General features: G+C 36.4%; 1 protein-coding gene across 2 annotated transcripts; it reads right to left on the bottom strand.

Moving 5' to 3' along the window:
• Positions 1–726: 726 nt before the first annotated feature.
• On the bottom strand, positions 727–15,254 carry LOC143304198 (omega-amidase NIT2-A-like). Of its 2 annotated transcripts, XR_013060893.1 has the most exons (5): positions 15,117–15,254; positions 10,279–10,463; positions 9,718–9,886; positions 9,210–9,443; positions 727–7,403 (listed from the first exon to the last, which is right to left on the bottom strand). XR_013060893.1 is itself a non-coding variant. In XM_076626582.1 (4 exons), the coding sequence occupies exons 2-4, from the start codon at positions 10,360–10,362 to the stop codon at positions 9,310–9,312; spliced, it is 387 nt and encodes a 128-aa protein (XP_076482697.1). In that variant the 5' UTR covers positions 10,363–10,463; positions 15,117–15,254; the 3' UTR covers positions 7,592–9,309. The 2 variants fall into 2 exon arrangements, 1 of the variants encoding a protein (XP_076482697.1); XM_076626582.1 differs by lacking the exon at positions 727–7,403 and having other exon boundaries at positions 7,592–9,443.
• Between the last annotated feature and the right edge of the window lie 12,385 nt (positions 15,255–27,639).

Raw genomic sequence — 27,639 nt, 5'->3', positions numbered from 1 at the left:
AACCGCGTCGATGAAATGATTGTCAGTAATTTAAAGATAACCCAATTTATTGATCTGTCTCCCCTTCATGGCGTTGTACGTCTCTCTATAAAACATATTCTACCTCGGAGGGCTGAAAAATTTAACTTGGTCTCACTGGACTGTAAGTAAGAAAATTGAAATGCAAAATCCACGTGTGAGCGCAACGGTTTAGATGGAAAGTTCGATAGGACAATTATGTATATTAGCCTGAAAGAAAGCTCGCGGCTTCGCACGCAACACGTAATTTCCCTCGCTGAAATAATCCTATTACAACGATACGATTTAAAATTTTCCTTAACAGACCTCGCAATGCAATTCTTCATCTACAATTTTTTATTCGGCCTGAAACAAGAGACTTTCGAAGCCTTATAGAGTCTCGCGAATCTAAAAGTCAGGTTTCAACGTATTTTCGCGTCTTATTCTATAATACTGAAGACATTAAAGGTGTTAACGATTACTGTCTCGCTATGTACGTACATCAAACGAGTACTTACGTAAGAGACGAATGGAAATGGAAACAGCCGAGAATAATTGAAGATAATTTGAATACGTTCCAGGCTATAATACAATTTCTCGTGAACCGTAATTGATTCGCAGAAGGGAATTGCTGCTTCTCACGACTAGCAAAGTGTTTCGCGAAAAAAAAAAAAAAGAAAAATGGTATCGGAAGGATAGGAAAAAAGCGGTGGCCTACATCAAGCAATCTTCATGCCGATAATGCATTTATTATTCAGTTCGTTCATTTTCTATCGCGTAACAGACACTGGGGTAACTGACAGAACGAGCGTATAAATCTTGCATCTCTCAACCTGACTTCTCCCAATTCGTATACTTCCATCCTTCGTATAAGTGACAATGAATCAGAAGAGTTTCATAGCAATATTGAACAACATACAGTCAACTACAACACCATTAGATACATCCACCATACAGTCAACTACAACACCATTAGATAACAGCAATACAATAGATTATAATTTTCTACGTGTCATTGATTCATCGTCATCATTTTCCATTTTTTTAGCATATGTAAAAACGTATCTGACGTAATCTTACCTCGCTCTTTGAGTACAAAAATCCATTCAAATGAAACAAAGGGAAAATAAATAAGAAAACAAACACTCACATACGAATCTTCATTACATAACTGTATGTACTCCTCGAGGTATAATTACTCAGACACGTTACAGCGTACCTTCTTCGTTCCCTGATGGCTGATGTTGATCGTTGACGTTTATAATGAAAGAATTTCGTCAACGGCGCCATCTGGATCCTTGTTGAAAAATTAAAATAGCCGCAACAGCACCATTAAGCTCATCACTCAGAGTAGCGTTTGTTCGTGAGTCGTGGAGGAATTATTATCATCAACGACATAAATTTTACCAGTTCCGGTAATGTTCTTTATATGGTCCAGGCACTCGAACTCGCAACATCGCTCTCCAACACGGAATTTCTTGCATGTCTGTAGTAAAAAGAAATCGATCAATTGTACAGATCAATCGTCACTCGACTGCTCGAGAATTCAGATCATCCAGAGAATAGAATAGAGACGTGGAAAAATGTAGTGCGATCATCGCAGTGGGAGGAAATAGGGGGATAGGGACCAAATGAATGAACGAGATGTTAAGGACAACTGACGATAAGTTCTTCTTTTGTCGAGAATTGCATGTTTGTGAATGGTTTGTGGGTGGTTAGGTGGAGAGAATTGAAGAGTTTGGAGGTGACTGGAAGAGTGTTTTGGGCAAGGTAGATTGCAGAATGGTTGCGGTAGCATTGTGTTAATTATGGGTTTGTACATGTAATCTTTGTATGTATCACTACATACAACCTAACGTATATTTTTAATAATACATCAGAGTTTTAGTTATTTCATAGCTATGAATTTTATACTCTATAATCTTGACGTTTTATTTCACAGAAGCGTTTGAATATCCATAAAAATTAAATGAACCAATGTATTCATTATCTTATAGAGAAGATAATGAGAATATATTATTTTTAATTATGTTCCAATTATTTATCATGATCCTGATTTCCTTATTCTGAAAATTTGAAAGGAAGTTTTGTAGTTTGATACTTTCAGCGACAAAGGGTCAATATTGCTTTAGTATATTTCGTCACATATACATGTATATCTATATGTCGGAGATGAAAGGACACCGAAACCTTTGGATAGCCCCGCAACATTGCAATCTAAAGTCTACTATAACTGTAACTAAACTATTGTAGTTATTCAATCCGATTGTAATTGTTCGAGATTAGTGACGGTGAGCTTTGGCTCGAGGTGACAGTCTGTCGCCCAACGTAGCCGCGGTCAAGGGATGAACGCTTTGCCTAACAAAGGTATGGAGTAATTCTATAGCTCTCCTTAAAAGAAGTATTCGTGGCGACACGCGACAGTAAACATTCCAACGGTTTCTGTCCCGTGGCTCGCCACACGCAGACCCTATTCTTCGAGTAAGATGATTGCCAGATGTCGATGCGTCTCCGCAGTACATGTTCGGCTAGCCCGAGGGCCCGTTATAAATCTTAAGGTTTAGTTAACTAAAGTCCTTCAAACAGACAAACAGTCTTTGTCCCAACTACGGGAAGATAGGGGAGACATATTTTTCAACGAGCGGCGTCTCCCACTAGCAACTTTCCCTCGAGGGCGGCTAGCATCTTTTTCTAACCACCGATATGGAGATTGACCAATTAGCAGCAACGTCAATTTCTCTTACTTCCTAAACGAAGGCTTTCCTCGACGAATCCGATGATCTCGTGTCCTTAGACACACCCCATTATAGTTTTCCTCTGTGGCATCATCGGGACGGGACGGGCATTCTTTTACGCGCTCCCGTCGACCAAAGAGTAACGTCTTTACGCTCAGCAATTATTTTTACGAGTCAGACTTAGATTCAGCGAGAACGCCCATCTGTCATCCCGTTGGCCGCGGATTCGTTATTGAACCGGAGACCACTGTCACTAGTGTCGCGGACGTCTCACCGCCGTGGTAGATTGTCAAACCTGTGTTATTCATACCTGTGTCAATAAATCGTATCTTCGTTACACCGCAACGATGGCTACCTTCAATGAAGACTCCTCAAACACCGACAACCCTATCCCCAATGTCATTCCGACATATATATCCACCGAAAATGCGCTCTTGTAGACAAACGCTCGATTCGCGTCATAGCTTTTAAAGCTTGTCGCATCTCAATCCGTTGGAAAAAGTTTTTCCTGTAGCATATTTTATTTTTACGAACCAACAAGGTCTTTGTTTATTTCCTTCTTTTTTTTGCTCCAATTCCCCCATTGTTTTTTCAAGGATAGTATTTCAGAGCCATTAGTCAAGTTCATTGTAACAATAAACGTACGTTTCGGAAACATTTTGTGCTGTGAAACAGAATACACTAAAGTTTGAAGGTCACATCGATTTTCGAAAGTTTATAAATGGAGGTGTATGACAGTATCACCAGCTGTTGCTGTCCAAGTAACTCCAACATCGAAATACTACAACGATTCCAATCGAAAACGCTAAGAGCCTTAATAGACGCACCTTGGTATGTTACCAACGAAACCATCCATCGCGACCTCAAGATATCTACAGTCAAAGAGGAAATAGCAAAATATAGCGACAGATATAGCAAAAGAGTCAAGAAACACCGAAACCCGCTAATCACTGGACTACTCGATACGACGGACCAGATTCGATTTCTTTTTACTACAGACATGCAAGAAATTCCGTCTTGGAAAGCGATGTTGCGATTTCGAATGCCTGGACCATATAAAGAACATTACCGGAACTGGTAAAATTTATGTCGTTGATGATAATAATTCCTCCACGACTCATGAACAAACGCTACTCTGGGCGATGAGCTTAATGGTGCTGTTGCGGCTATTTTAATTTTTCAACAGGGATCCAGATGGCGCCGTTGACGAAATTCTTTCATTATAAACGTCAACGATCAACATCAGCCATCAGGGAACGAAGAAGGTACGCTGTAACGTGTCTGAGTAATTATACCTCGAGGAGTACATACAGTTATGTAATGAAGATTCGTATGTGAGTGTTTGTTTTCTTATTTATTTTCCCTTTGTTTCATTTGAATGGATTTTTGTACTCAAAGAGCGAGGTAAGATTACGTCAGATACGTTTTTACATATGCTAAAAAAATGGAAAATGATGACGATGAATCAATGACACGTAGAAAATTATAATCTATTGTATTGCTGTTATCTAATGGTGTTGTAGTTGACTGTATGGTGGATGTATCTAATGGTGTTGTAGTTGACTGTATGTTGTTCAATATTGCTATGAAACTCTTCTGATTCATTGTCACTTATACGAAGGATGGAAGTATACGAAATTGATAAAATTATTAATAATATTTACGAAGAGAAAGTAAACTGTTGGATATATGACAAAATAATTCTATTTTAAATAAGAGACTGGTCAGCGTGGTTATTTTGTTTACAAAATCAAACGAATTTAATGAATATAATGGTAAGGAAGTAACTATAAGTGGCTGTTAAACTATTTTTATGCTTGAAAAGTAATTCGCAAAGTAATGTAAAGCAGTACTACTGAGTTGTACATAACCTCTTTAAGAATTTGTTCTTAACCTCTTGCTTCATAACTTCCTTAATTATACTCTTCAAACTTATTGACTACTTCGATGTTGTTACGAACAGAAACTGATAAAATATTAATCTTAAATATAGATTGAAATGAAAGCTTGTCACGTAAATATATATATATATATATATATGTACTACTTACTCAAACTATGGATCACATAACCTATACAAAAGAAAGAAAAAAAAAATTATTGTACACTATAAAGCAAGAGGTTAAATCTTTAATCTGTTAAGAATTAAATTTTTTATTGTAATTGCGAAAATTATAAAAGTACCAAGCGAAGCAAGTACGGAATATAGGGATATAGGAAGCGATGGGGAACAGCAAGTAACTCCAACATCGAAATACTACAACGATTCCAATCGAAAACGCTAAGAGCCTTAATAGACGCACCTTGGTATGTTACCAACGAAACCATCCATCGCGACCTCAAGATACCTACAGTCAAAGAGGAAATAGCAAAATATAGCGGCAGATATAGCAAAAGAGTCAAGAAACACCGAAACCCCCTAATCACTGGACTACTCGATACGACGGACCAGATTCGCAGGCTGAAGAGGCACTACCCGCTAGACCTAAACGTTAGATTCATTTAATTATCCAAATTAAGTATATCCACTTACTTATAATACTTATAAATTATACCTATCTATAATAAGTATTAACTTATTGTAAATAAACAGCCATGTCACTGCGCCACGCCAGAAAAATTACTGAAAATTCTCAACGCGAGAATTGATTGTATTCCAACAAATGAATAAAAAAAAAAGCTGTTGCTGTCCCCAAGCGCCAAAATACGTTCTGACTACTATTTTATGCATCTCACAGAAGTATGTCTTCATTCATCATCTCCCATGTCATCCACCAACGTGTTCTTAACATGTTATCTCCTAGTAAAATATTGATGTTGAGTCAGATATCCAATTGAATAATCTTTTCGGTGTCTACTATAAGACATTTAAAACCAAGGCTCGTACACACGTGTGCTTATACGTCAGATGTAATACTTAACACGAAACCTGCTTATATTAATATTAAATTTATGCATAGTAGGATGTTCGACCTTTGTAAAAATGAAATTATAATACATACAGTTTCACCGTGGAAAAGTGAATCTTTCTAGCATGTCCACGCAAATGCAGGGGAGGGGAGGACTGTGCATGCACCAAACAACTTTACGTTCGTAATTTTTCACACAAATGTACAACTGTAGGGAAATAATTATCTCTGATTTTTCGGATGTTAGGAATCGACAATATCGCATAACGGAATGCTGTGTTCTACGTATTCTATTTTTGTTACGAAAGTGGTACAAACGAAGTCCACATAAGAATAGTACAACAAAATCGGTTGAGGTTAGGTTATCGTGCAGATATCGCGGCTTTTGCATTGGAAATCACGCAACTGCCAGTCTCGTCGTTCCTTGTAAACGAAAGAAAGGTATTGTAATCGGTCGGAATTAACATAAAACTCGTCGCATGCGACCATATGGCCTGAATGTTGAATAAACGAGAGTAGAGCGCGAGCTATGTGATTCTAACCGTTTAGGCGGAAACTAATGATTGTAACCAGAACCGAGATATATGCCAATATTACTTTGCTCGACAAAGCGTATAAGATGAGGAGAGAATCGCGATAAGGTAGAACAAGAGACAGATATTCTCTACGTAAAGCAAGTCTGTCAACTAGATTGAAATCCTATAGCTATAACTACAGTGAATCCATATTCTGGTCAATTGTCTTTTCACAAATGAAGCTTCTGAAGAACGGAATTGATACAATAACTACTGTTCATTCATAACTACTGTTGTAAAAATCTATATATTTGTCTATCTATATCTATATATATCGATCTATATATATTTGTCAGAATGTCATTTTATCAAAAAACCCATCCTCTGTGTTACGCCGGGCCTCTCTGCCTGGCCCAGGTCACACACCGCGGGCCAGACGGACACCAGATGTCCGCCTTTCCGTACGGCGTACCCTCAATATCCTTAAGCACCCGTCATAAACCCGAGTCACTTGCCTGCTAAGGTCCTTCAAAACAAACAAACATCTGTGTCCGAAGAATTTCTAAAGACTATTGTCTACTACGGCGGGACAAGGGAAAGTTAGTTTTCTCACGTGCGCTGCAACTTTTCTCCCACTAACCACTTTCTCTCGAGGGCGGTTAAGACCCTTCGGTTAACCAATTAACAGCGAAACCTGTTTCCCTCACTCTCTTAACTAACATCGGCACCAACAAATCCGATGGTCCCGTGCGCTAGACACACCCATCCTTAGCTTTCCTCCGACACAGCATCGTCACTCAACTTCACTTCTTCTACATCGTTCAAAAGTCAACTACTAAGTATACGCTAATGCCCAGCGGGGCAGTCTAAGCATAACGCGAGAGTCGGTCTCGGTATTGTCGAGCATACATTTCCTCTCCTAAATATCTCATAGTGCTACGTCCACTAATACACTGAATCCACTTATAAGAGCCCTGCTCTAACGCACATATCTATCTTAGCTTCGTGCGACAAGTTGTTAATTACTTATTTCTCTCCGTCAGTGTAATCTAAGTGCTGGAAACATATAATTTATAATTCTGTGAATCACAGGGTTATACAACCTCAATCACCCTTATTATCTCAACGGAAATCAGGGGATCGATCAACTCGTGGTGTCGATTGTTATAATCGTAACGGGGATTTACGACCCCCGTTGACGTCTCTCCTTGCGATTACGTCTCCCCGCGATTGGTCGAAGAAACACTCTGTAATCATAGTTTAACGAAGCATAATTAATAGAAGAGGTAGAGCGTTAAGTGGAGATGATTTAATCACAGTTAAGTAGATAAATCTCTATATTAGTCTCTTTAATTAAAATGTCCTACGTTTTATTTGCGTCATTTTTTTTCTTCATCCAATTTAAAATGTTTAAATAACAATAGCCTATACAATATAATTTTATGTAAAAAAATTGATTATACCATGTTTATTACAGATATTTAACATTTTTGTGTACATACAAAATTTAAATTATACCTCGCTTGAGAACAAAAATTGTATTTGTTTTCCTAACATGTACTAATAATTATTGATCAAACTAGAAAAAGCTGGAGGAGATTACTTAGGAAGATTACTTAGCATCTTATATTCCTGGCAAGAGAAAATGAAAAATTCGTTTCTTCTCTTTGCTTCCCTGTTCCTTCTTTCCTCCTTTTTCCATTTTTACATCGCTTTGTTTTACATCGCAATTTACATTTATTTGTAAAGTTTGAATCTCCTCGATATTGAAGATGTTGAAGCTGCAAGTATGTATTTCATTTTAATCCATTCGAGACCGAGATTTAATTGTAAGACGATACCTAGGTGTCGGTACGATCTGAATGTTTAGTTGGAATGATTCTGTGTTTTACTCTCTCCAGGGTATCCTTTTCATACTTTGATTTTAAATCGATGACAATCTTAAATAGTATGCCTCATATTTTTAAAATATAAAATTATATACTATGTTATTCTATAATGTATTATGTACAGTTATATATATATATATATATATAATATATTGAAATATTCAATATTCTATATTGAAAAAAATATGAAATTAACATGATATATACATTACTACATAAGTTATATATAAAATATGTATATTATACCCTTGCCTACTGACTGATATGAATTTCTTTCGGTCTCGAATGCGTTAAAAGAGAGCGCAAAGAAGTCGAAATTACTTATTGTAATTAGTAAAACGACCTGAGAGGCAGACAGATACAAGAAAGAAGGAATATTATATTAGCGGCATTATCATGTTTTTGCTCTCTTTAAGTCTTTCATCGAGACAGACAATCTACAGGTATTAATCGACCAATTTCTCCAAGCTGATAACTTCGAATTGATGTTTATATATAAGAAGTGTTATGTGTTAATCTGTCTAAATGTTTAAAAGGTGTTATAAATTAAATGTTGTTAAACGATACGTAATTGCCTTCTGATCGTAAATTTTACTATCAAGGGGTGTTTTATGTATGCGTAATCATTGTGAATTATAACAATTTATGTGATCGATATTAAAGGTGTTTAAAAGCATGTATTTTTTTCTATATTATTATTCTCCTATATTATTATCCTATATTATTATAGCATTCCTATATTATTATAATATCCAATTACATGTTGATACACAAGATATACAGATTATTATTTATAACGTTTTGGTTTTCTTAATTGAGTCATTCATTTAGTACAAATGATAAGAAATTAGTAATAATTCACAAAAAAAGGATATGGTAGTAGAAATATTATAAAAAAACATTTTCTCTTTTAGTGTAGAGTTACTCCTTCTTACAGACAGTGTCGTACAAATCTGTACGTCTCTGAGAAAATGTAGGTATCTGAGCCCTTACTTCCTCAACAACTTTTACATCTGATAGAAAAAAGAAACATACGAAGTAATAAGTAATGCTTACTAATAAATTCAACAAATACAGAGGAAGATGGCTAAATCGATAAATTAACGAGACTAAAAATTAATTACATCATGGATCTCTCGCTTTTAATTTTAAGCTGTAAATTACCGATATCGGTGACTGCCATATTCTCTTGAGTTTCCAAATCGTAAAGAATCTTTCCCCAGGGATTGGTCAACTGTGTATGTCCCCATGCGACGTAACTTGCTTAAGGAACACGAGCCGGTGATATGCAGGCAACGTATAATTGATTATCATTCGCTCTGGAACGCTGAAGTAAAGACCAGTGCAATGGTCCAGTGGTCATATTGAATGCCGCTGGATATATCAGCATTTGGCAACCTAACCCAGAGAAGCAGGAAATATGAAGCCACCGAATACCAATTATCTTCGTAGTTGCACGGTTCACATTCCATCATTTCTGAATATGCGGGGACAGTCCTCTTATTGTGCTTTTAATTCTTTTATTTGTTTCATTTTCAGCAAATATACTGGTTTTTTAAATTAAGCTTCTTTTTATACAGAGTTACAGATTATATTAATTTTATATAGAATATATTTAAGAAAGATATTTAATTTTTTGCTAGTTAAGTATTGATCGGTTAAGTTACTGTACCTTTGTTCCGATAAATGCGTGCCATTTCCTCGAATCTAATATCATAGCAAATGCCAATACCTATTTTGCAGCCCTTCACATCGAACGTCGTTAGGGAGTTACCAGGACTGAGTGAATCACTCTCTCGAAAAGTAATCTTATTAGGAATGTCGATGTCGAATAGATGTACCTAATAACATAAAAATGTGGTAGCTAATTCTATTGCTGCAACTTTTGTAATTTAATATCAAAGTTACCAACTCCTAAACTTTAATTATTTTTTATTTAATAACTGACAGCGTTTTTATCACTTTCTTTTATTAAAAAATCTTATCATTTAATAATGTTTAAAAAGGAGAAAAAATAAGTATTTTCGTATGTGAAAAATTTATACAACAACAAACACATTACAACAAAAATGGGCGTTTCCCGTATCATAACGTATTTTATAAACCGTAAATTATAGAATTGGTTATAGTATACGTATGTACATATGTATATTCCTAAATTATTCCTAGATAGAGTCACTTTCTTCACCCCAATATTTTCAACTTCAAAGCCATAAAGGAATATATTACTTACCTTTCGGTGTCTTGCTATCAAAGTTCCATCGGGACCCCAAATAGTACAGGTATTGTACAATTTATCGCCCTCTATTTCAGGCATCGTACCACCAACTACATAGATGTTGTTTTCTTTAGCTGCATTCGATGAAGCAACGCTCGTTTCACCATCAGGAATACTCTCGGCGTATTTTGGAAAGTACTCTGCATTGCAATATTTCAATTAATGAAAAATAACTGTCTTTTGTTCCAACCATAAATTAAATTGAAATGTTTGTCAGTTTTTTATTTTCTAAATTATCAAAATAACTAAGTTTTATATTTCGACTTAATTAAATATGCAATTACTTAGCTAATAGTATATATAATAAATTGTTTCTACAGGTTCAAAATGAAAAATGAATATTTAGAAATACTTAATTACGACAATGCTATTTGTGTTAGCATCAGTGGCTTGTTACTCAACGACTTTGCTAGTACTTTTTGAAACATAAAGTTAGTTTTCAATTAACACTTATACTAGAGGCGGAATTATAAATGCAAAATAATTGATAATACTAATTTATAAGTACCTAATTATTAGTATCTTAAAAAATATATTTATACAAAAATCACGATAATCATGAAAATGGGGAAATCCTATATTCTCGACTCAATTCACAATTTATTTTGTATATTAATTAGATTCCGCGCTCATCAGTACGTACTCACTGGCGACATCGAGAAAATGTATCGGCAATTCCTCGTACGACCAGAGGATCGGAAATATCAAAGGATATTATGGCGCAGCGCGAGTGGAGAAACAGAAACATATGAGCTTAACACCGTAATACTCTTATCATAGAAATAGAAGCAGTCCTCAATTCCCGCCCGCTAACTTCTATCTCCACCGATCCAAATGATCTCCTAGCCCTCACTCCCGGACATTTCCTCATTGGCGATTCATTAATGTGCTTACGTGATCGAGATTTCAGGGACATTCCATCGAACCGACTCTCCAAATGGCAGCATATCCAACAGCTTAAACAACATTTTTGGAACCGCTGGCATAAGGAGTATTTGAACGAGCTAACCAACCGCAATAAATGGAGCAAGGGTGGACACAGCATCCAAAAGGGCACAATCGTCATCCTCAGAGAGGACAACGTTCCCTCCATGCATTGGCCTCTGGGCCGAGTTATCAAGGTTCATCCAGGCGCCGATGGTGTCATCCGGACAGCTACAGTTCAGACGGCAAAGAGCATTTTGGATCGGGGCGTCAAAAGGCTTGTCCCACTGCCAATTCAACCCGATCTCGAGAAACCCGAACAACTAGCCACCGAGACGAAATAAGATGGGAACTTCAACCACACCTCGCTAGTTTGATCGGTACCCTCTCAACGGGGGGAGAATGTTACGCCATGCGGCTTACCATAGGTCATATTCTTAACTATCGATCGCGGCACTATAATGTCGCAGACGGATCGTCGCGTCTGCCCGGCAAACAAACATTATAGTGGCAAGCGCATGGTTCATTAAGCAGGGCGACTTCCAGAAACGTCGACTCGTGGCCCGTATTTTACCTCGCGTAAAAGAATGTGGCGTGATCCGAACGTAGCGGGGGTCGCCTTCCAGAAAAAACGAAAAAAATCGAAAGGCGTTCAGAACTTTTCGAGAAGTCGAACCGTCAACACATGTGGTATGTCGCGCATTACTTATCAACCAAAACGCAGTTACATTTTTTTTGTTCCATTTATATCTTTCTAGTTAATAAGTTGTTGAAATAAACATTAATTTATTTGTGTTAATTCTGTGGAATTTCATTGAACTACCCTTATTATCATAATCGAAATAAGGGGATCGATCAGTTCGTGGTGTCGATTATTTAATCGTAACGGGAACTTACAACTCTCGTTGACGTGCTATCCCGCGATCGCGTCTCTCCGCGAACGGTCGAAACAAAATGATTCACTAAAAACTGTCCTGAATTCCTAAGAAGTTATTTACCGCAAAACTGACAAAGTGTTTATTTAAAAAATGAGGTTGAAGGTAGTCCTTTTCTTTCATTTCATTCATTTTCATTTTCTTTCTTAAGTATGGCTAACACAATATCTAATCAATTAAAATTTTATATTTTCACGTGAAAAGTTTCTTTAGATAATTATTATCAACATGATGACTAACTCTTACGGATTAATACGTGTCTGTAGGGCAATCCGGTGGACTTGATCGGCTTTTTACTTCGAAAGTTGAGTAATCGGTGTCGCTTTCTTACGCATCTTTGAACTGTATAAATGTTTTAAAATTGTTTGATCCAGAATGTACCACACCGAACAATCAAGAAGGCAGGTGCCTTGACTACAGAAAATGTAAACCTCTGCAAGAAATATGGCAGATACAGTACCGTACAGCCACCGATTTTTATAGACGATCAGTGTGCAGATACCAGGGCAATGTTACGATCGTTTGCTGTCCGGACGATCCAAACAAAGAGAAGAGAGAAATTTTAATAAAAACTGTGTATAAGTATAAGGCTTGGCGACCACCATACTGTAGTTTTAGCAACGTCTCTCATACCAGGGTGGTCGATGGTAAACCAGCTGAACTTGGTACGTTTTATGTCTTTCTTTCCGATTAATAATAAGCCATTTACTGCAAAGAATGAACTTTAAAGGCATTAAACAGCACATCAATGTACATTTCAATTAGACTAAATAATAATGCTATGATTTTATCGGTAGTAACTTTACTTATTAACTTGAATTATTTCTTTCTTCTACTCCATGTTAGGAAGAGTATCTTTTTGCTTGAAATAAAAAATTGATATAGGAGTAATAATATGGATAGAGATCAAAAACTGTTAGGGCAGAAATTACACGTTTGAACTTTATAGTTCAGTATAGTTCAAATAGAAATTATATAGAATTATTTAATAATTTCTATTCCAGTGGAATAAAAATTTAATTTCTGTCTTTATCAAATCTCTATTTCAGAGTATTTGTACGTATGTACTTATCGTCTGCTGTATGATCGAATATCGAATAGATAATAATCGTTGTTACTCATTATGTGAGAAAAAATTATGTATATTCACAACTATGACTATTGCATTTTAGGCGCTTGGCCATGGATCGCTGCATTAGGTTTTCGTAATCCCCGAAACCCAGACAAACCACTATGGAAGTGCGGAGGTTCCCTGATAACGGCTAGGCATGTTTTGACCGCAGCACATTGTGCACATATGGATGGAATAGAAAGCATACACAATCATAATATTGCCATTCTTAGATTGGTGGAGGAGGTGCCATTTTCGAGTAAGTCCTCAAATATATATATATATGCTATTGAGTATTACTGAAGTATCATATCCTGAAATTTCTTACTGTACACATATATTGTGTCATAAAGCGTGTACAATTCTTTCTCATACTTTTGGTCATTCGTTTCCTGCATTTTCATTTATTTTTTTATTTTTCAGGGTACGTATATCCCATTTGTACGAAAGAGCCCCTACGAAAGAGCAACTTTGTCGGCTATAACCCCCTTGTTGCTGGATAGGGAGCATTAAGATATAGTAATTGATATCAATTTTATAATAAAATTAAACAGTTCCAGTCTTAAATATCTTTCTTATTTTCTTCGTAGGACGACCACGACGTAATGCATTAATGGAAGTACAAATGCCAGTGATTAAGAACGCCGAATGCAAAATAGCTTATTCCAAATTTCCTAATGCACCTGATATCACTGATGGTATAATATGCGCCGAACATGCTCAGGGTGGAGAGGATTCTTGTACGGTAATTAAGTTACAGAGTTACTACAAACTATACGGTATCTGAAGACACGTCAATTCGAATTAACATCAAATCGACGTCTTAAACATTAGAAATAATAGATAAACACAATTCAATAGTTTTGCCCACTTCTCACACCTCATTATGGTATTTAATCTAATTTCCTTCTAATCTTAGTTTTGCTCAAAATACATATAACATGTACATTATAAATTGGAGCATTTCAATACACAAGTCAATAGAAGATTATTACTGTATATAAGTATAATTTCAATACAATTCGATCGATATATTTCAGTATCTTTGATTAAAAATTTAACGATCCTTTCAGGCTGACCGCGGCGGACCACTGCTGATACAACATGAATTAACCTCGTATTTAATAGGTATTGTGTCTTATGCTTATAAGTGCGGCACAGCTGGGTATCCCAGCGTTTACACTAGGGTCACATCGTACCTTGACTTCATTCTCCAAGCGATGCAATAATATGATATTACTGTTCCATAAATATCATTGTGTAAAAAACGTAAAGTTGGATTTTCTTATTGTGGAGATAAGAAACAGCTCAAATTTACATTGTTTTGTACGTTACAAATTATAGGCTTAAAATGTACGAAATGTAACTTTGAAACGACACTAATTTTTTACGCACGATAAACCTCCACAACTTAGGTATGTAAAGATGATAAACGTATATTAATTCTATTAATTTGGTAATAATAAACCAACTTTCTGAGAAGTTCTGTAAATTTCGTTTCTGTTGTATCAAGAGAATAATGGAATATTCCACTTAGATCGTATACTTCTTGTATGTACATACAAAATTTTCCGGCTAATCTAAAACACTTCATAAGATAGAGAGCTTCTGGAAATTCGGACACAGAGAGTGCATAAAATACAAGATAAGTCTCGTGTCTTTCAAAATTATTTTTTATTCGCTAAAAACGTCCTGTGTACTCATGCAATCACATGCAACCTCGAAACTTCACTTATTTTTTATCACTTTCCAATTCAATACACTGTTTCTGCATTTTTGACTATATGTAAGAGAAATTTCCATTCAGCCAAAGGTGTACTTACAGATTATAGATTCCTATACGACTCTCGGTAAAAATTTATCCGCACTCCAGATAGTTAAAACTTCTGTCGACCGTATTGATCCATCTGCACTCTTCGTATGACGTCAATATCTGTTCAGTGCTGCTGCGTAGGTTACATTGTGTTACGTCAATTCGTTTGTGACCGTTGCGCGAGTAATGGCGCTTTGCAATGGTGATTTGCAGGAAAACAGTGCAGGATGCTGTGATTCGTTTCTTGTGGTCGGAGGTTATGTTTGATGCCTATATTTATCAAAGATTTAATGCACATTATGGAGAAAGTGTTTTGTCACGAAGTGTGTTTGAATGGGCACAAAAGTTCAAAGAAGATCGCACAAGTGTTATGAAAAAACAGCTGGACGCCCGTCCACATCCACGATGACAACATTGAACGTGCTCATGAACTTATGCTCTATGGAATAGACGAGTGACGCTGGATAATGTGGCAAATCATTTGCAAATCAGCCACGGCTCTGCTTATGCAATAGTGCACGACAGATTTGGGTGTTAAAAAGTTTGTGCGAGATGGATGCCGAAAAAGCTGATGAAAAGGTGAAGACGACGATGCATTCGTGGTTCGCAGCTCAGCCCAAAACATTTTTTAATGAGAAAATACGAAGGTCGTTCAGCAAATGGACAAAGTGTATACAGAAATTGAGTGATTATGTCAAAAAATGATGTATGTCTTTTTTGACAATTGCTTAAAATAAATTCTACACCGACAGAGCGGGTAACTTTTTACTCACCCTCGTAAGACACTTAAATTTCCAATCTATTATGATGAATAAAAGAGCTTATACTATTAAATCTAATTGTATTTTGTTGCATGAGAGTACACGTGTATGTGATGTACATTACCTTCATATCCCCTTGAACGCTTCAATATTGCGCATATATACTATATTTTGTACAGCTTCTATAAAATTTTGTATGTTTGTTTAGGCTGTTAATCTAGAGGCTGGAGTACAAAGAAGTGGCACAATGATGTGGGCTGATGACATTTATAATTATCAAGGAATCACCCCTACATTCGCTCAGGTATATATCGTTGACTATAATGTATTTAACATATATGATTGTTAGAATATTAATAATTAATTTTTAATTCTATCAGAATTTTAATGAAACTGTCCCTTGGGAAGGAAGAACTGATACCTTGATATCACGGTTTGTACATCCTATATGTACGACAAATTTTAGAACATTATATAACGAAGAACCAGATCGTCGTGGCCATGTGATGTGAATAAAAGGACTTGAATTTGATGATATTTTTATAATGTCAGATAACATAACTAAGTATCTTCACAGTAAGATAGGATGACATGGTTTACATGATCTTAATGTTGTTCACTTGAGTGATGATATTATAAGGAAAAGTGTAATATCACAGGTAGGATGATTCATAATTTAGAACTACTAACTCATGTATGTATTAAAAATTAAAGAAATATATTAAATTTTATAGGATATTTATGTTTAGTAACCAGTAATTCAGAGATTGGTATTCATGGTTACTATAACGAGGCTGTAGAAACGCACCCTTTCTTCTTTGCAAATGGTCCTGTATTTATGTCTAAGCCGAAACTGGAACCTCTGAATAATTTAGATTTATTCTTGTCATTTTCTAAAATACTTATCTACAGTATACCATAAGGAATGATACCGTATCACACCTAATCAAGTGCCTTAAGAAACATCAACAGGATATCACAGTAATCCCTTATCGACTGATATGTAAGTAAAAGTTATGTGTCATTGTTATACACAGTTATGTGTTAGTGTTATACACAGTTATTTATCATTTTCTATTAATTCAGTTGTAGCCACTACAATATCTATGACACCGGTAGTAATTATAAGAACAATAATGATGTTCTATAAGAGGAAATGATGATTAGGAACAAAAACTTACAGGTAAGTCAAAGTATATGTTATTTGCCATTTGAAAAGAAAGTTACTAACTTAGAATTTTTTGATAAATAATAATTGTGCAAAATATATTGGATTTCAAATTTGTCAAAAATTGAAATTTAAGAAGCATTGTAATAATATAACATTAATATTTTGATTTTTCAGGAGATATCATGCGGTGGATGGATAATATGTAAAAAATATTAAGCAGTATATGAATTTTCATATTGCGTAGAGATAACAAAATGAATTTTAAAAAATGTCGACATGGTAATAAGAAATAGCATCATGACAAAGAATATATAACCACAGTTTCATTTTTTATAAATAAAAATTTGTTGTTCCAGATTTTGAAATATAGTGAAACGTTTAATTAGTATCTTAATATCTTTAAATAATTATTATTTTAGAATCAATTGTAATTGTATCATACGTACTTTTGAATTCGTGCAAGAACATATGTAATTTTGAAGTAGTTATTATTAGGAAATTGTTAGACGCGAACAGTATGCGAAAAGTTAGTATGCAGCGTAATAATTATCAATCAAAACACAAGAATTAAATTCTTGAGGAAAAAATTTCCGGAATTTCTTATTTACACGATTATAAAGAAATCCATAATAAAAAGGAGCTGCTTTCTAATACTTCTCTTCCTTGTAATGCCTATGTTAATGATAACGAGGTTCGACTTTTTGTTTTTAGAGGGATACTGGAAAATTTGAAAGTACAGTACCATTGGGAAGAAAATCACGATATTGAAAACGATATTTGCAAGTAAATTTCCAAAACATCTGTTTTCAAATTTTCGCTTTCTATTTCACATTAAAAGAAAGGGCTGCCTTCTTTCTCTGCAAGACAAAACAAACATTCTGAATCTCGTATCAATGAATGATGTCAATAAGTTATTTTTCTTTTCAGATTGAACAATATTCCAGATTTATTCATAATTTCATACTACGCGAAGAATAGACTTTCATAGGTATATAAAGGAAATATTAAGTATAGGAAAACTCTTTTTCGTTGTAGGTGACATATGCTTCACGGTTGAACACGTGTATTTTTGAACACATATAAATGAAAAAGTACTCTTATGGAGAAAAAGAATTGATACCTTCGATTGACATTAGATAATGTATATAAACTTATGAACAATCACTATCAGTTTGTATTTTAGGTGCACACGCAGATTTGTTGGAGTTCTTATAAAATGTACATCCTGTACGAACGTTTTATTCTTCCAAATTTTACGATACTATGTCTCATATAATAACTATATGGATTAAACGTAATATAAATGATCCGAAAATAGACTCGAACGACATTAATTGTCTTTCTATTTATACCAATATCGAAAATACAAGTAAAGCTGGAGCAATAGTATGCAAGAATGGACTATTTATTATTTTAAAGCAAATCATAGCATATTCAGAATGCACAGTATTATCATGAAATGTAAATGAATCAGTTATAAACGAACGATTTTACTGTAAAATCATTGCCTCCTTTTTTTCATCTGAAATATAGCAGCAATGAGTACATTCTTTTAATATATAATAAAACGAGATATCTTTATAAAGTTACATATGTCATCACTGGTAACTGTTATCTCGTATGACACCAAATATACCGTTAGTATGGAATGATATTTTTATGAAGATATACTTTAATGATAGATTTTATGAATGAAACGTTATATAAGAAAAATTATCTCTTGTTATTCTATGAAGTGTAGTAGCTAATGAAGATTAATTTTACGAAGTATTAGAGCAAAAGAGAATTAAAAAATTAAAAAGATCTAAATAAGATTGTTCGTGTGGCTTAATTATCTCAATTCTGGTACACCACTTGTTACATTCTAACTAATTAGCGCTAAACAATAACTTGCAAATATTAAAGATATTAACACCTTAATATTAACACCTAAAGGTTTTCAGGAAATTTTATAATATTTGATTATTGTATATCTAGTCATTGATTGATAAAATTTCTTGTATAAGCATAGATCGAGGTTGACGTCATACGCAGATTGCATTACAGGTATCGTTTTAATTTATTTTATGGCTAGAATCATTTGAATATTATACGAATAATTATTTCCATTCGAACGATTAATAAATCACGTACCTATAAAAGATATATTATGAAAAAGACGTGACGAAACAAAAAAATATTGGAAATTCCGTTGTCATTAGATCAATTATTTTTGCAATGATTTTTATTTCCATGTAATTACATATGAAATGGGTAATTCATTAACATCTCCTCGAATCGAATATAATTCGTTACACTTCACAACGATTCAAATAATGGACGGGAAATATATAATAACTTTCCTGTCCTTGCGTTAAAATAGTACTGTACAAATCAGATGATACAGGAAATACCCAAAAAACCCAATTACATCCACATTGCATGACAGCACACTTGCAATGGATTTTTGTGATTTCAATGTCACAGACAATGACACAACTAATCAGAACACGTTCGAGGCTATAGACATTGAAATTACCGCGTGTTTAATACGTTTAAAGCATAAATCTAAATTTCACGCGATTATTTCTTTGTACATTGTGAAACTCTTAAATTATCTTAATCGAATAAATAATCCTAATGTAATAAAACATCTTGAAATAGACCTAGATATCTGAAACAGAAACTCGAAGGATAAGAAATCCTAAAAGGTACTAATCCTAAAATAACAAACTCCTAAATAATAAACAAGTGATAAAACCTGTTATAAATAATAAAGCTTACCTGGAATAATCAAATCCTAACTAATCGAAAATAAAATAAGGCAAGCAATTCTTAATCTTTCAAGTAATTTTTCCGAAAACACAGAAAGATAGAGAAATTAAAAAGACGCAGCACAAATTGCAGCACAATGAAAGTTTCAGAGCGATGAATACGATCGTATTAAACTAAATAATTTTCAAAAGTGAAATTACACTGAAACGTATATCGATGATATTTGTCATTTCTACGATCTGTTTCGCTTGATCGTGCTTCTTTTCTGATGTAAATTCAATTTATAATACGAACTAAGTTTCCTTTATTATTATTAGTCCTGCGTCTTTTTAATTCGTCACTTCTTTTATTTCAGAACAATGACGGGCTCCAAGATGCTGTTCGGATGTTTGGCGTTAATTGCTTTTCTGCATCCATTAGTTCACGTTTGTACTTCGAGTAGTACAGCTCAAGGTTTGTACTTCGAGTTGTCTTTTTCCATGCACTTCAAATTCCAATACGATCTGGTCACGTGGCCTTCGTACAATTTCGAAATTTTACCTGTTTGGTAATCGTCAATGAAAAAAGAAGTTATGCGTGACCTCAACACATTGAAACAATTTTTATGATTTTTTATTTGCCGGTTGGTCAGCAAGTTAATGGAAAAATTTCACTTAACTATTCGCGTTAATTTCTTCGGTTTAACTTTTGGGAAATGCTTCGTTAGCTTCGGGAATATTCCAACGATTCGTTTTACGTACAAAATAAGCATGATAAGTATTACATAACGGTAATGTAATATCGGAATATATTAAAGGTGTAATTTTGTCCGATTAATTATAATTTATTAATAATGGATTGAAAATACAGATATTAGTTAGACAGAGAAACGATGTTTGATTAACAGGAAAACTAAATGCAACGCTCGTATTTACAACAAATAACTTGACAACTATTTGGTAACTCTCTCTCTCTCTCTCTCTCTCTCTCTCACACTAGCAACTCTAACACTCGACAACGCTCGCAACTCAATTCTAACGACTCTATGCTTCGACGTCTCGATCAACTCTGATTCTCGCAACACGCACACTTTTCGATTCGCCTTGAATAGCGAAACCGTCCTTCTTCTAACGTTGTCTATTGTTTCCCTCATACCTATGTAAGAACTACCAACTACGTGCCTTTAGTCACGTAGGCACTTTTAAATGTAAACGAACCACAGAAACACGACGTACACGGTTTTTCTATTTTCAGCCGATCTCCAATCAAAGCTATTCTACGATATTACAATCGGCCTTTCCTGACAATCACATCTGCCCTCAGATGTGCTCATCATCGCCGCTCGCACTTACATCACTATCGTCAGCATTCCACCATTTCATGTGATCGAATGCCGTGGAAGTTGTACGTGGCCCTTCGTGCTCCCCCTCTCGCTGCACTATGTATCGGTCATTTCGCAGGACTTTTATCACCCGATACGGTCCAAGAAACTTCGGATGCAGCTTTAGCCCGGGACCCCTCTGCATCCTCTCGATTGCCACTAGATCTCCCGTCCTGTATGCTGTCGCCTTCTTGCGTCTCCTGTTATACGCCCGCTTGTTTCGGATTTGGATCTCCTCAATCCGTATCTTTGCGTCCGCACGCAGCTGATCTCGTTCCTCTTGAAACACCGCGGCCTATTCGTCCTCGATGCTACTGCTCCTCTTTCGCTCTTCCTCTATCTTCCTCTCCGTTCTTTGTTTACCCATTTCACTCTTGTCAGGGGCTTTGATCGTCGTGGCAGCATCGTGACATTTTCGTAGGCTCGGTTCGTACATGGAAGACGTTAACAACTTACCATCTACCGAGACTATGATCTCTTCTTTTTCGAAGGTCTTCACGTTCATCGTGTCCTCGACAATCCCATCGTCGTCCTCGTCATCCACATCCTCTGTATATCGAATCTTCGTATCGATATTATTGGAGGGATTCCGCACGTGCGACTTCCCTTGTCTTTTCGTTCGCCTTGCATTCACTCTCTTCGAGTCTATCCGAAAACTTGAAACAACCCTCACACCCGCAACGCTATCCTTCTCAGTAAATTCGCAAATATCATCAACAACATCCTGCTGCTGTTGTTTAGCCAGATTCTTCCTCCTCGTGATGTTCGCTAAGTCCTCCTGCTGGCCGCAAGAATCCGACGAGGACACCATCTCGTGGTCCACTTTACCAATCACCACGTGTCTTGCCACTATTCTCCGTTCCTCCGACACTTGCTGCACAGCTGCCCGATACTTCTTCAAAACTTCTGCTAACTCTTCTTTATTTTCTTCCAATTGCGACAGTAGCTCAGTTCGTTCGCGACTAGCTACATTAACACGATCTTCTGCTTCGGAACGTTGCCGCAGTACTTCCTGCAACGAAGCCTGCGTCTCATTCGGTTCTTGCTCCAGTGCCTGTTTCGCTTTAACTGCAACTGCTCTAGCGCATTCTGCATCTTCTAACTGGTTCTTCAGCTGTCGTAAAGCTGCTTTACCCGTCGAGTCACCTTTCGATCTCTCCAGCATCGTTTGAGCGTCTCTTAGCAATGCTTTGGTTCTCTTCAAATCTCTTTTTAGCCTATGTTGCATGTCCTTAACGTGTGACAAATCTATCTCACTCGCCTGTGTCTCTACATCTATCTTGAGGACTTCCGGACACTCATCGGGATTTTCGTCCTTTATTCTACTAATAAAAGATTCTCCCCCTTTTATACTTATTTCAACAGTGTCCAAAAAGTCTGCGCCAATAATAAGCGAATGTTGCATCACTGTGTCTCGAACTACGTGTATGGTTATACAGTACGACTCATTGTCTATAATAATGTTCGTCGAAAATTTCCCGAGCGTAAAATTCCTTCCGGAACCGACACCGCCAAATCCAACGATTTCCCGACTTAATCTGGACGCTCCGATTTTCACATGCTGATCTGCTCGCATTAGAGTCAGCTCACTACCGGTGTCTATCAACGCGCTCAATTCGAAATTTTCCATCTTAACATCCTTACCACGCCTTGTTTGTAACGACCGAAACACGCTGTAAACTTTTTTTGAGGGCTCACCCAAATTGTCGCAACTTGATGCGATGTGTCCGTACTCCCTACATTTGAAGCATTTAGGTCCTCTCGACTTGCTCGGACACTCCGCACACACGTGCTCCGCATCACCGCAATTGTAGCATCGCGCCTTCCTCGCATCTCCAGATCGACCGGGTTCCTTGTTTCTCGGTTTCGGACAGCTTCGCCACCGGCTTTACCCTGCTACTCTTCGGCTCCTCAAATTTCGTCCTCATCTCCATATCTCTTTTTATCGCTTCGTAGCGCCTGAAACGCTCTTTTAATTGCTCGATATTCCTGGCTCCGTATAGCACAGTCTTGTTCGCGACCTCGTCGGGAATGCCTTGAATAATGTAGTCTATCAAGGATTGCGTATCAACCCTTCCTTGTTTTGCAATCCCGCACATGTGATACATATATTGTTGCAGACTCTCATCTGCTTTCTTCTTTCTATGGGATAACTCGCCATGTATCTGTTGGTCGCTTACTACATTTTCAAACTCATTCCTCAACGCCTCTTTTAGCTTTGCCCAGAACTTCGCGCATCGCTCTTGTCGTACGAAGGCCTGAGCGGAGCCTGCGAGTAATTTCTTAGCATAGGCCACCATGTGGGCGTCTGACCAACCCCACACTTCTACCATTTCCTCGAAGTCTTCCACCCACTGATTTACACTCAGCAGATCATCCCCGCTGAATTTCTCTAATGAGTCTTCCACGTCTTTAAGACTCAACATCGAACCGACGCATACCTTCTGGTGATACTCATCGCGGTCCTGATACACCGCTCGCGTGCCTCTCCTGTATTCTCGCGCGCCTTGTTTATCGTCCTCCCCTTCACTTTCGTCGGAGCTCTCTTCTTCCGACGATACATCGTCTCCTTCTAGGGCCGCCTGTAGCCGCGCGCGTAGTTCGGATTTTCTTCCCGTTACCTTCAACCCCAAGCTAACGAGACGCGCTCTCAGCTCTTTCGTCCTCAGCTTCTCAAGGTCTTCCTCTCCCTCTTGACTGCGTTCGGCTCTCTGCTTGCTTCTTAGATCTCGCTGGTTTGTTGGTTCTTCGCCACGCTTCGAATCCTTAGGAGTAGATCGACCAGGTTTGCACGCTCTGTTCAACCTGGCAACCAGCACTGATCTCGCACCGGATATAGGCAGATTCATCTGTGCGAGCTTACTCCTCAGCTCCTCCAGCGTCAAATTCTCTTCACCCGACAATCGTTCGTCTTCAACGTTTGCCATTTTATTCTATTCTTTTCTACTCCCGCACAAATAGCTCCGTTCAATCGTATCGTTTCTCTGTCTTATTCAATCCCGGACGAGCCCCCACTTGTAATATCGGAATATATTAATAATGGATTGAAAATACAGATATTAGTTAGACAGAGAAACGATGTTTGATTAACAGGAAAACTAAATGCAACGCTCGTATTTACAACAAATAACTTGACAACTATTTGGTAACTCTCTCTCTCTCTCTCTCTCTCTCTCTCTCACTAGCAACTCTAACACTCGACAACACTCGCAACTCAATTCTAACGACTCTATGCTTCGACGTCTCGATCAACTCTGATTCTCGCAACACGCACACTTTTCGATTCGCCTTGGATAGCGAAACCGTCCTTCTTCTAACGCGTTTTTAAAACGCGATGGCGCTATCACTTTCTAAAAGCGTCGTCTTTACATTTCCGATGGCCACGGGCACATCCGACTGCCAGATATACAATGTATTATAAGAGTATCATTACCATACTTTTCATGAAAAGAGCAATTTTTCTTGATAACTATACTCTGTAACATAGATTGAAGTCGCTGATTTGATCCCTCTGATATCGTTGTCTTATGAGAGTCTCGCCTGGTCTTGATTGGTTCTGTTGACTCTTATCGTTGTGAAAAATCGATTCGTTGTGTACCTTTTTTGTATAGAGAATTATTTTGTGGTAGAATATAATGTTGTAATATTTGTGGTCTTTACTTTACTAATTTTGTCACTGAGCCGCTCTTTGGTTCGTTGAGCGATTCATATTCCGCATATATTCCGTACTTGCTTCGCTTGGTACTTTTATAATTTTCGCACTTACAATAAAAAATTTAATTCTTAACAGATTAAAGATTTAACTTCTTGCTTTATAGTGTACCATAATTTTTTTTTTTCTTTTTTTTTGTATAGGTTATGTGATCCATAGTTTGAGTAAGTAGTACATATATATATATATATATACATATATATATATATATATATATATATATATATATATATATTACGTGACAAGCTTTCATTTCAATCTATATTTAAGATTAATATTTTATCAGTTTCTGTTCGTAACAACATCGAAGTAGTCAATAAGTTTGAAGAGTATAATTAAGGAAGTTATGAAGCAAGAGGTTAAGAACAAATTCTTAAAGAGGTTATGTACAACTCAGTAGTACTGCTTTACATTACTTTGCGAATTACTTTTCAAGCATAAAAATAGTTTAACAGCCACTTATAGTTACTTCCTTACCATTACATTCATTAAATTCGTTTGATTTTGTAAACAAAATAACCACGCTGACCAGTCTCTTATTTAAAATAGAATTATTTTGTCATATATCCAACAGTTTACTTTCTCTTCGCTTTGTCTCGTATTACGACTTTATAACGGTGTTTCTTTAAACTTTAAACGATCGTAATAAATGTATTTACGGACGATGACTGATATCTGATCTGTGTTAAAGTTTCAACTAATTAGTGCCCCGTTACTTTGGACGTTATGAAATGTTGTATAACCAAAGACTTATCTTCTCTTTTGGTAGTTGCATAAGAGAAGACTGAGCCATTGAAACGCTCGAATAGATTAGCTGATTCGCTTAACGTATTTTTACTTCCGACGAGCTAAACACAAGCGCAGAAAGCACATAAGGAATAATACAGAAACGTCAAACGTATACAGAAATATATTTCGTAAAAGCATTAGTACGTAACATGTCTTTATAATTCTATTTATGTATAGTAAAATGGCTTGTGTCCATTTTCATGAATTATAACTGACATTTCAAAGCATTCATGTAGATATGTAATTCTCGTTAATTAATAATTTAACAATGCGTCATGAAACGTATCATTTTCGTTTCTTCCTTTGTTTCGTTATACACAGGAACGAATTTGTAAATAAAGATGTATAATCAACGATAACATATGACAGCGAGTATAATAACTGTCAGCAAAGGAAGAGGTCGGTAAAATGATTGTGGTTGATTTTAGTGTATCGGTAAATAAGCTTTGACAGACGTTGCCGGGGGACTCGGTGTCGGTGAAACCGCGTCGATGAAATGATTGTCAGTAATTTAAAGATAACCCAATTTATTGATCTGTCTCCCCTTCATGGCGTTGTACGTCTCTCTATAAAACATATTCTACCTCGGAGGGCTGAAAAATTTAACTTGGTCTCACTGGACTGGACTGTAAGTAAGAAAATTGAAATGCAAAATCCACGTGTGAGCGCAACGGTTTAGATGGAAAGTTCGATAGGACAATTATGTATATTAGCCTGAAAGAAAGCTCGCGGCTTCGCACGCAACACGTAATTTCCCTCGCTGAAATAATCCTATTACAACGATACGATTTAAAATTTTCCTTAACAGACCTCGCAATGCAATTCTTCATCTACAATTTTTTATTCGGCCTGAAACAAGAGACTTTCGAAGCCTTATAGAGTCTCGCGAATCTAAAAGTCAGGTTTCAACGTATTTTCGCGTCTTATTCTATAATACTGAAGACATTAAAGGTGTTAACGATTACTGTCTCGCTATGTACGTACATCAAACGAGTACTTACGTAAGAGACGAATGGAAATGGAAACAGCCGAGAATAATTGAAGATAATTTGAATACGTTCCAGGCTATAATACAATTTCTCGTGAACCGTAATTGATTCGCAGAAGGGAATTGCTGCTTCTCACGACTAGCAAAGTGTTTCGCGAAAAAAAAAAAAAAAGAAAAATGGTATCGGAAGGATAGGAAAAAAGCGGTGGCCTACATCAAGCAATCTTCATGCCGATAATGCATTTATTATTCAGTTCGTTCATTTTCTATCGCGTAACAGACACTGGGGTAACTGACAGAACGAGCGTATAAATCTTGCATCTCTCAACCTGACTTCTCCCAATTCGTATACTTCCATCCTTCGTATAAGTGACAATGAATCAGAAGAGTTTCATAGCAATATTGAACAACATACAGTCAACTACAACACCATTAGATACATCCACCATACAGTCAACTACAACACCATTAGATAACAGCAATACAATAGATTATAATTTTCTACGTGTCATTGATTCATCGTCATCACTTTCCATTTTTTTAGCATATGTAAAAACGTATCTGACGTAATCTTACCTCGCTCTTTGAGTACAAAAATCCATTCAAATGAAACAAAGGGAAAATAAATAAGAAAACAAACACTCACATACGAATCTTCATTACATAACTGTATGTACTCCTCGAGGTATAATTACTCAGACACGTTACAGCGTACCTTCTTCGTTCCCTGATGGCTGATGTTGATCGTTGACGTTTATAATGAAAGAATTTCGTCAACGGCGCCATCTGGATCCTTGTTGAAAAATTAAAATAGCCGCAACAGCACCATTAAGCTCATCACCCAGAGTAGCGTTTGTTCGTGAGTCGTGGAGGAATTATTATCATCAACGACATAAATTTTACCAGTTCCGGTAATGTTCTTTATATGGTCCAGGCACTCGAACTCGCAACATCGCTCTCCAACACGGAATTTCTTGCATGTCTGTAGTAAAAAGAAA

This window comes from Bombus vancouverensis, unplaced genomic scaffold (genome assembly GCF_051014615.1).
Source record: "Bombus vancouverensis nearcticus unplaced genomic scaffold, iyBomVanc1_principal scaffold0026, whole genome shotgun sequence".
Classification (NCBI taxonomy): domain Eukaryota; kingdom Metazoa; phylum Arthropoda; class Insecta; order Hymenoptera; family Apidae; genus Bombus; species Bombus vancouverensis.
This window is presented reverse-complemented; position numbering and strand designations above follow the sequence as displayed.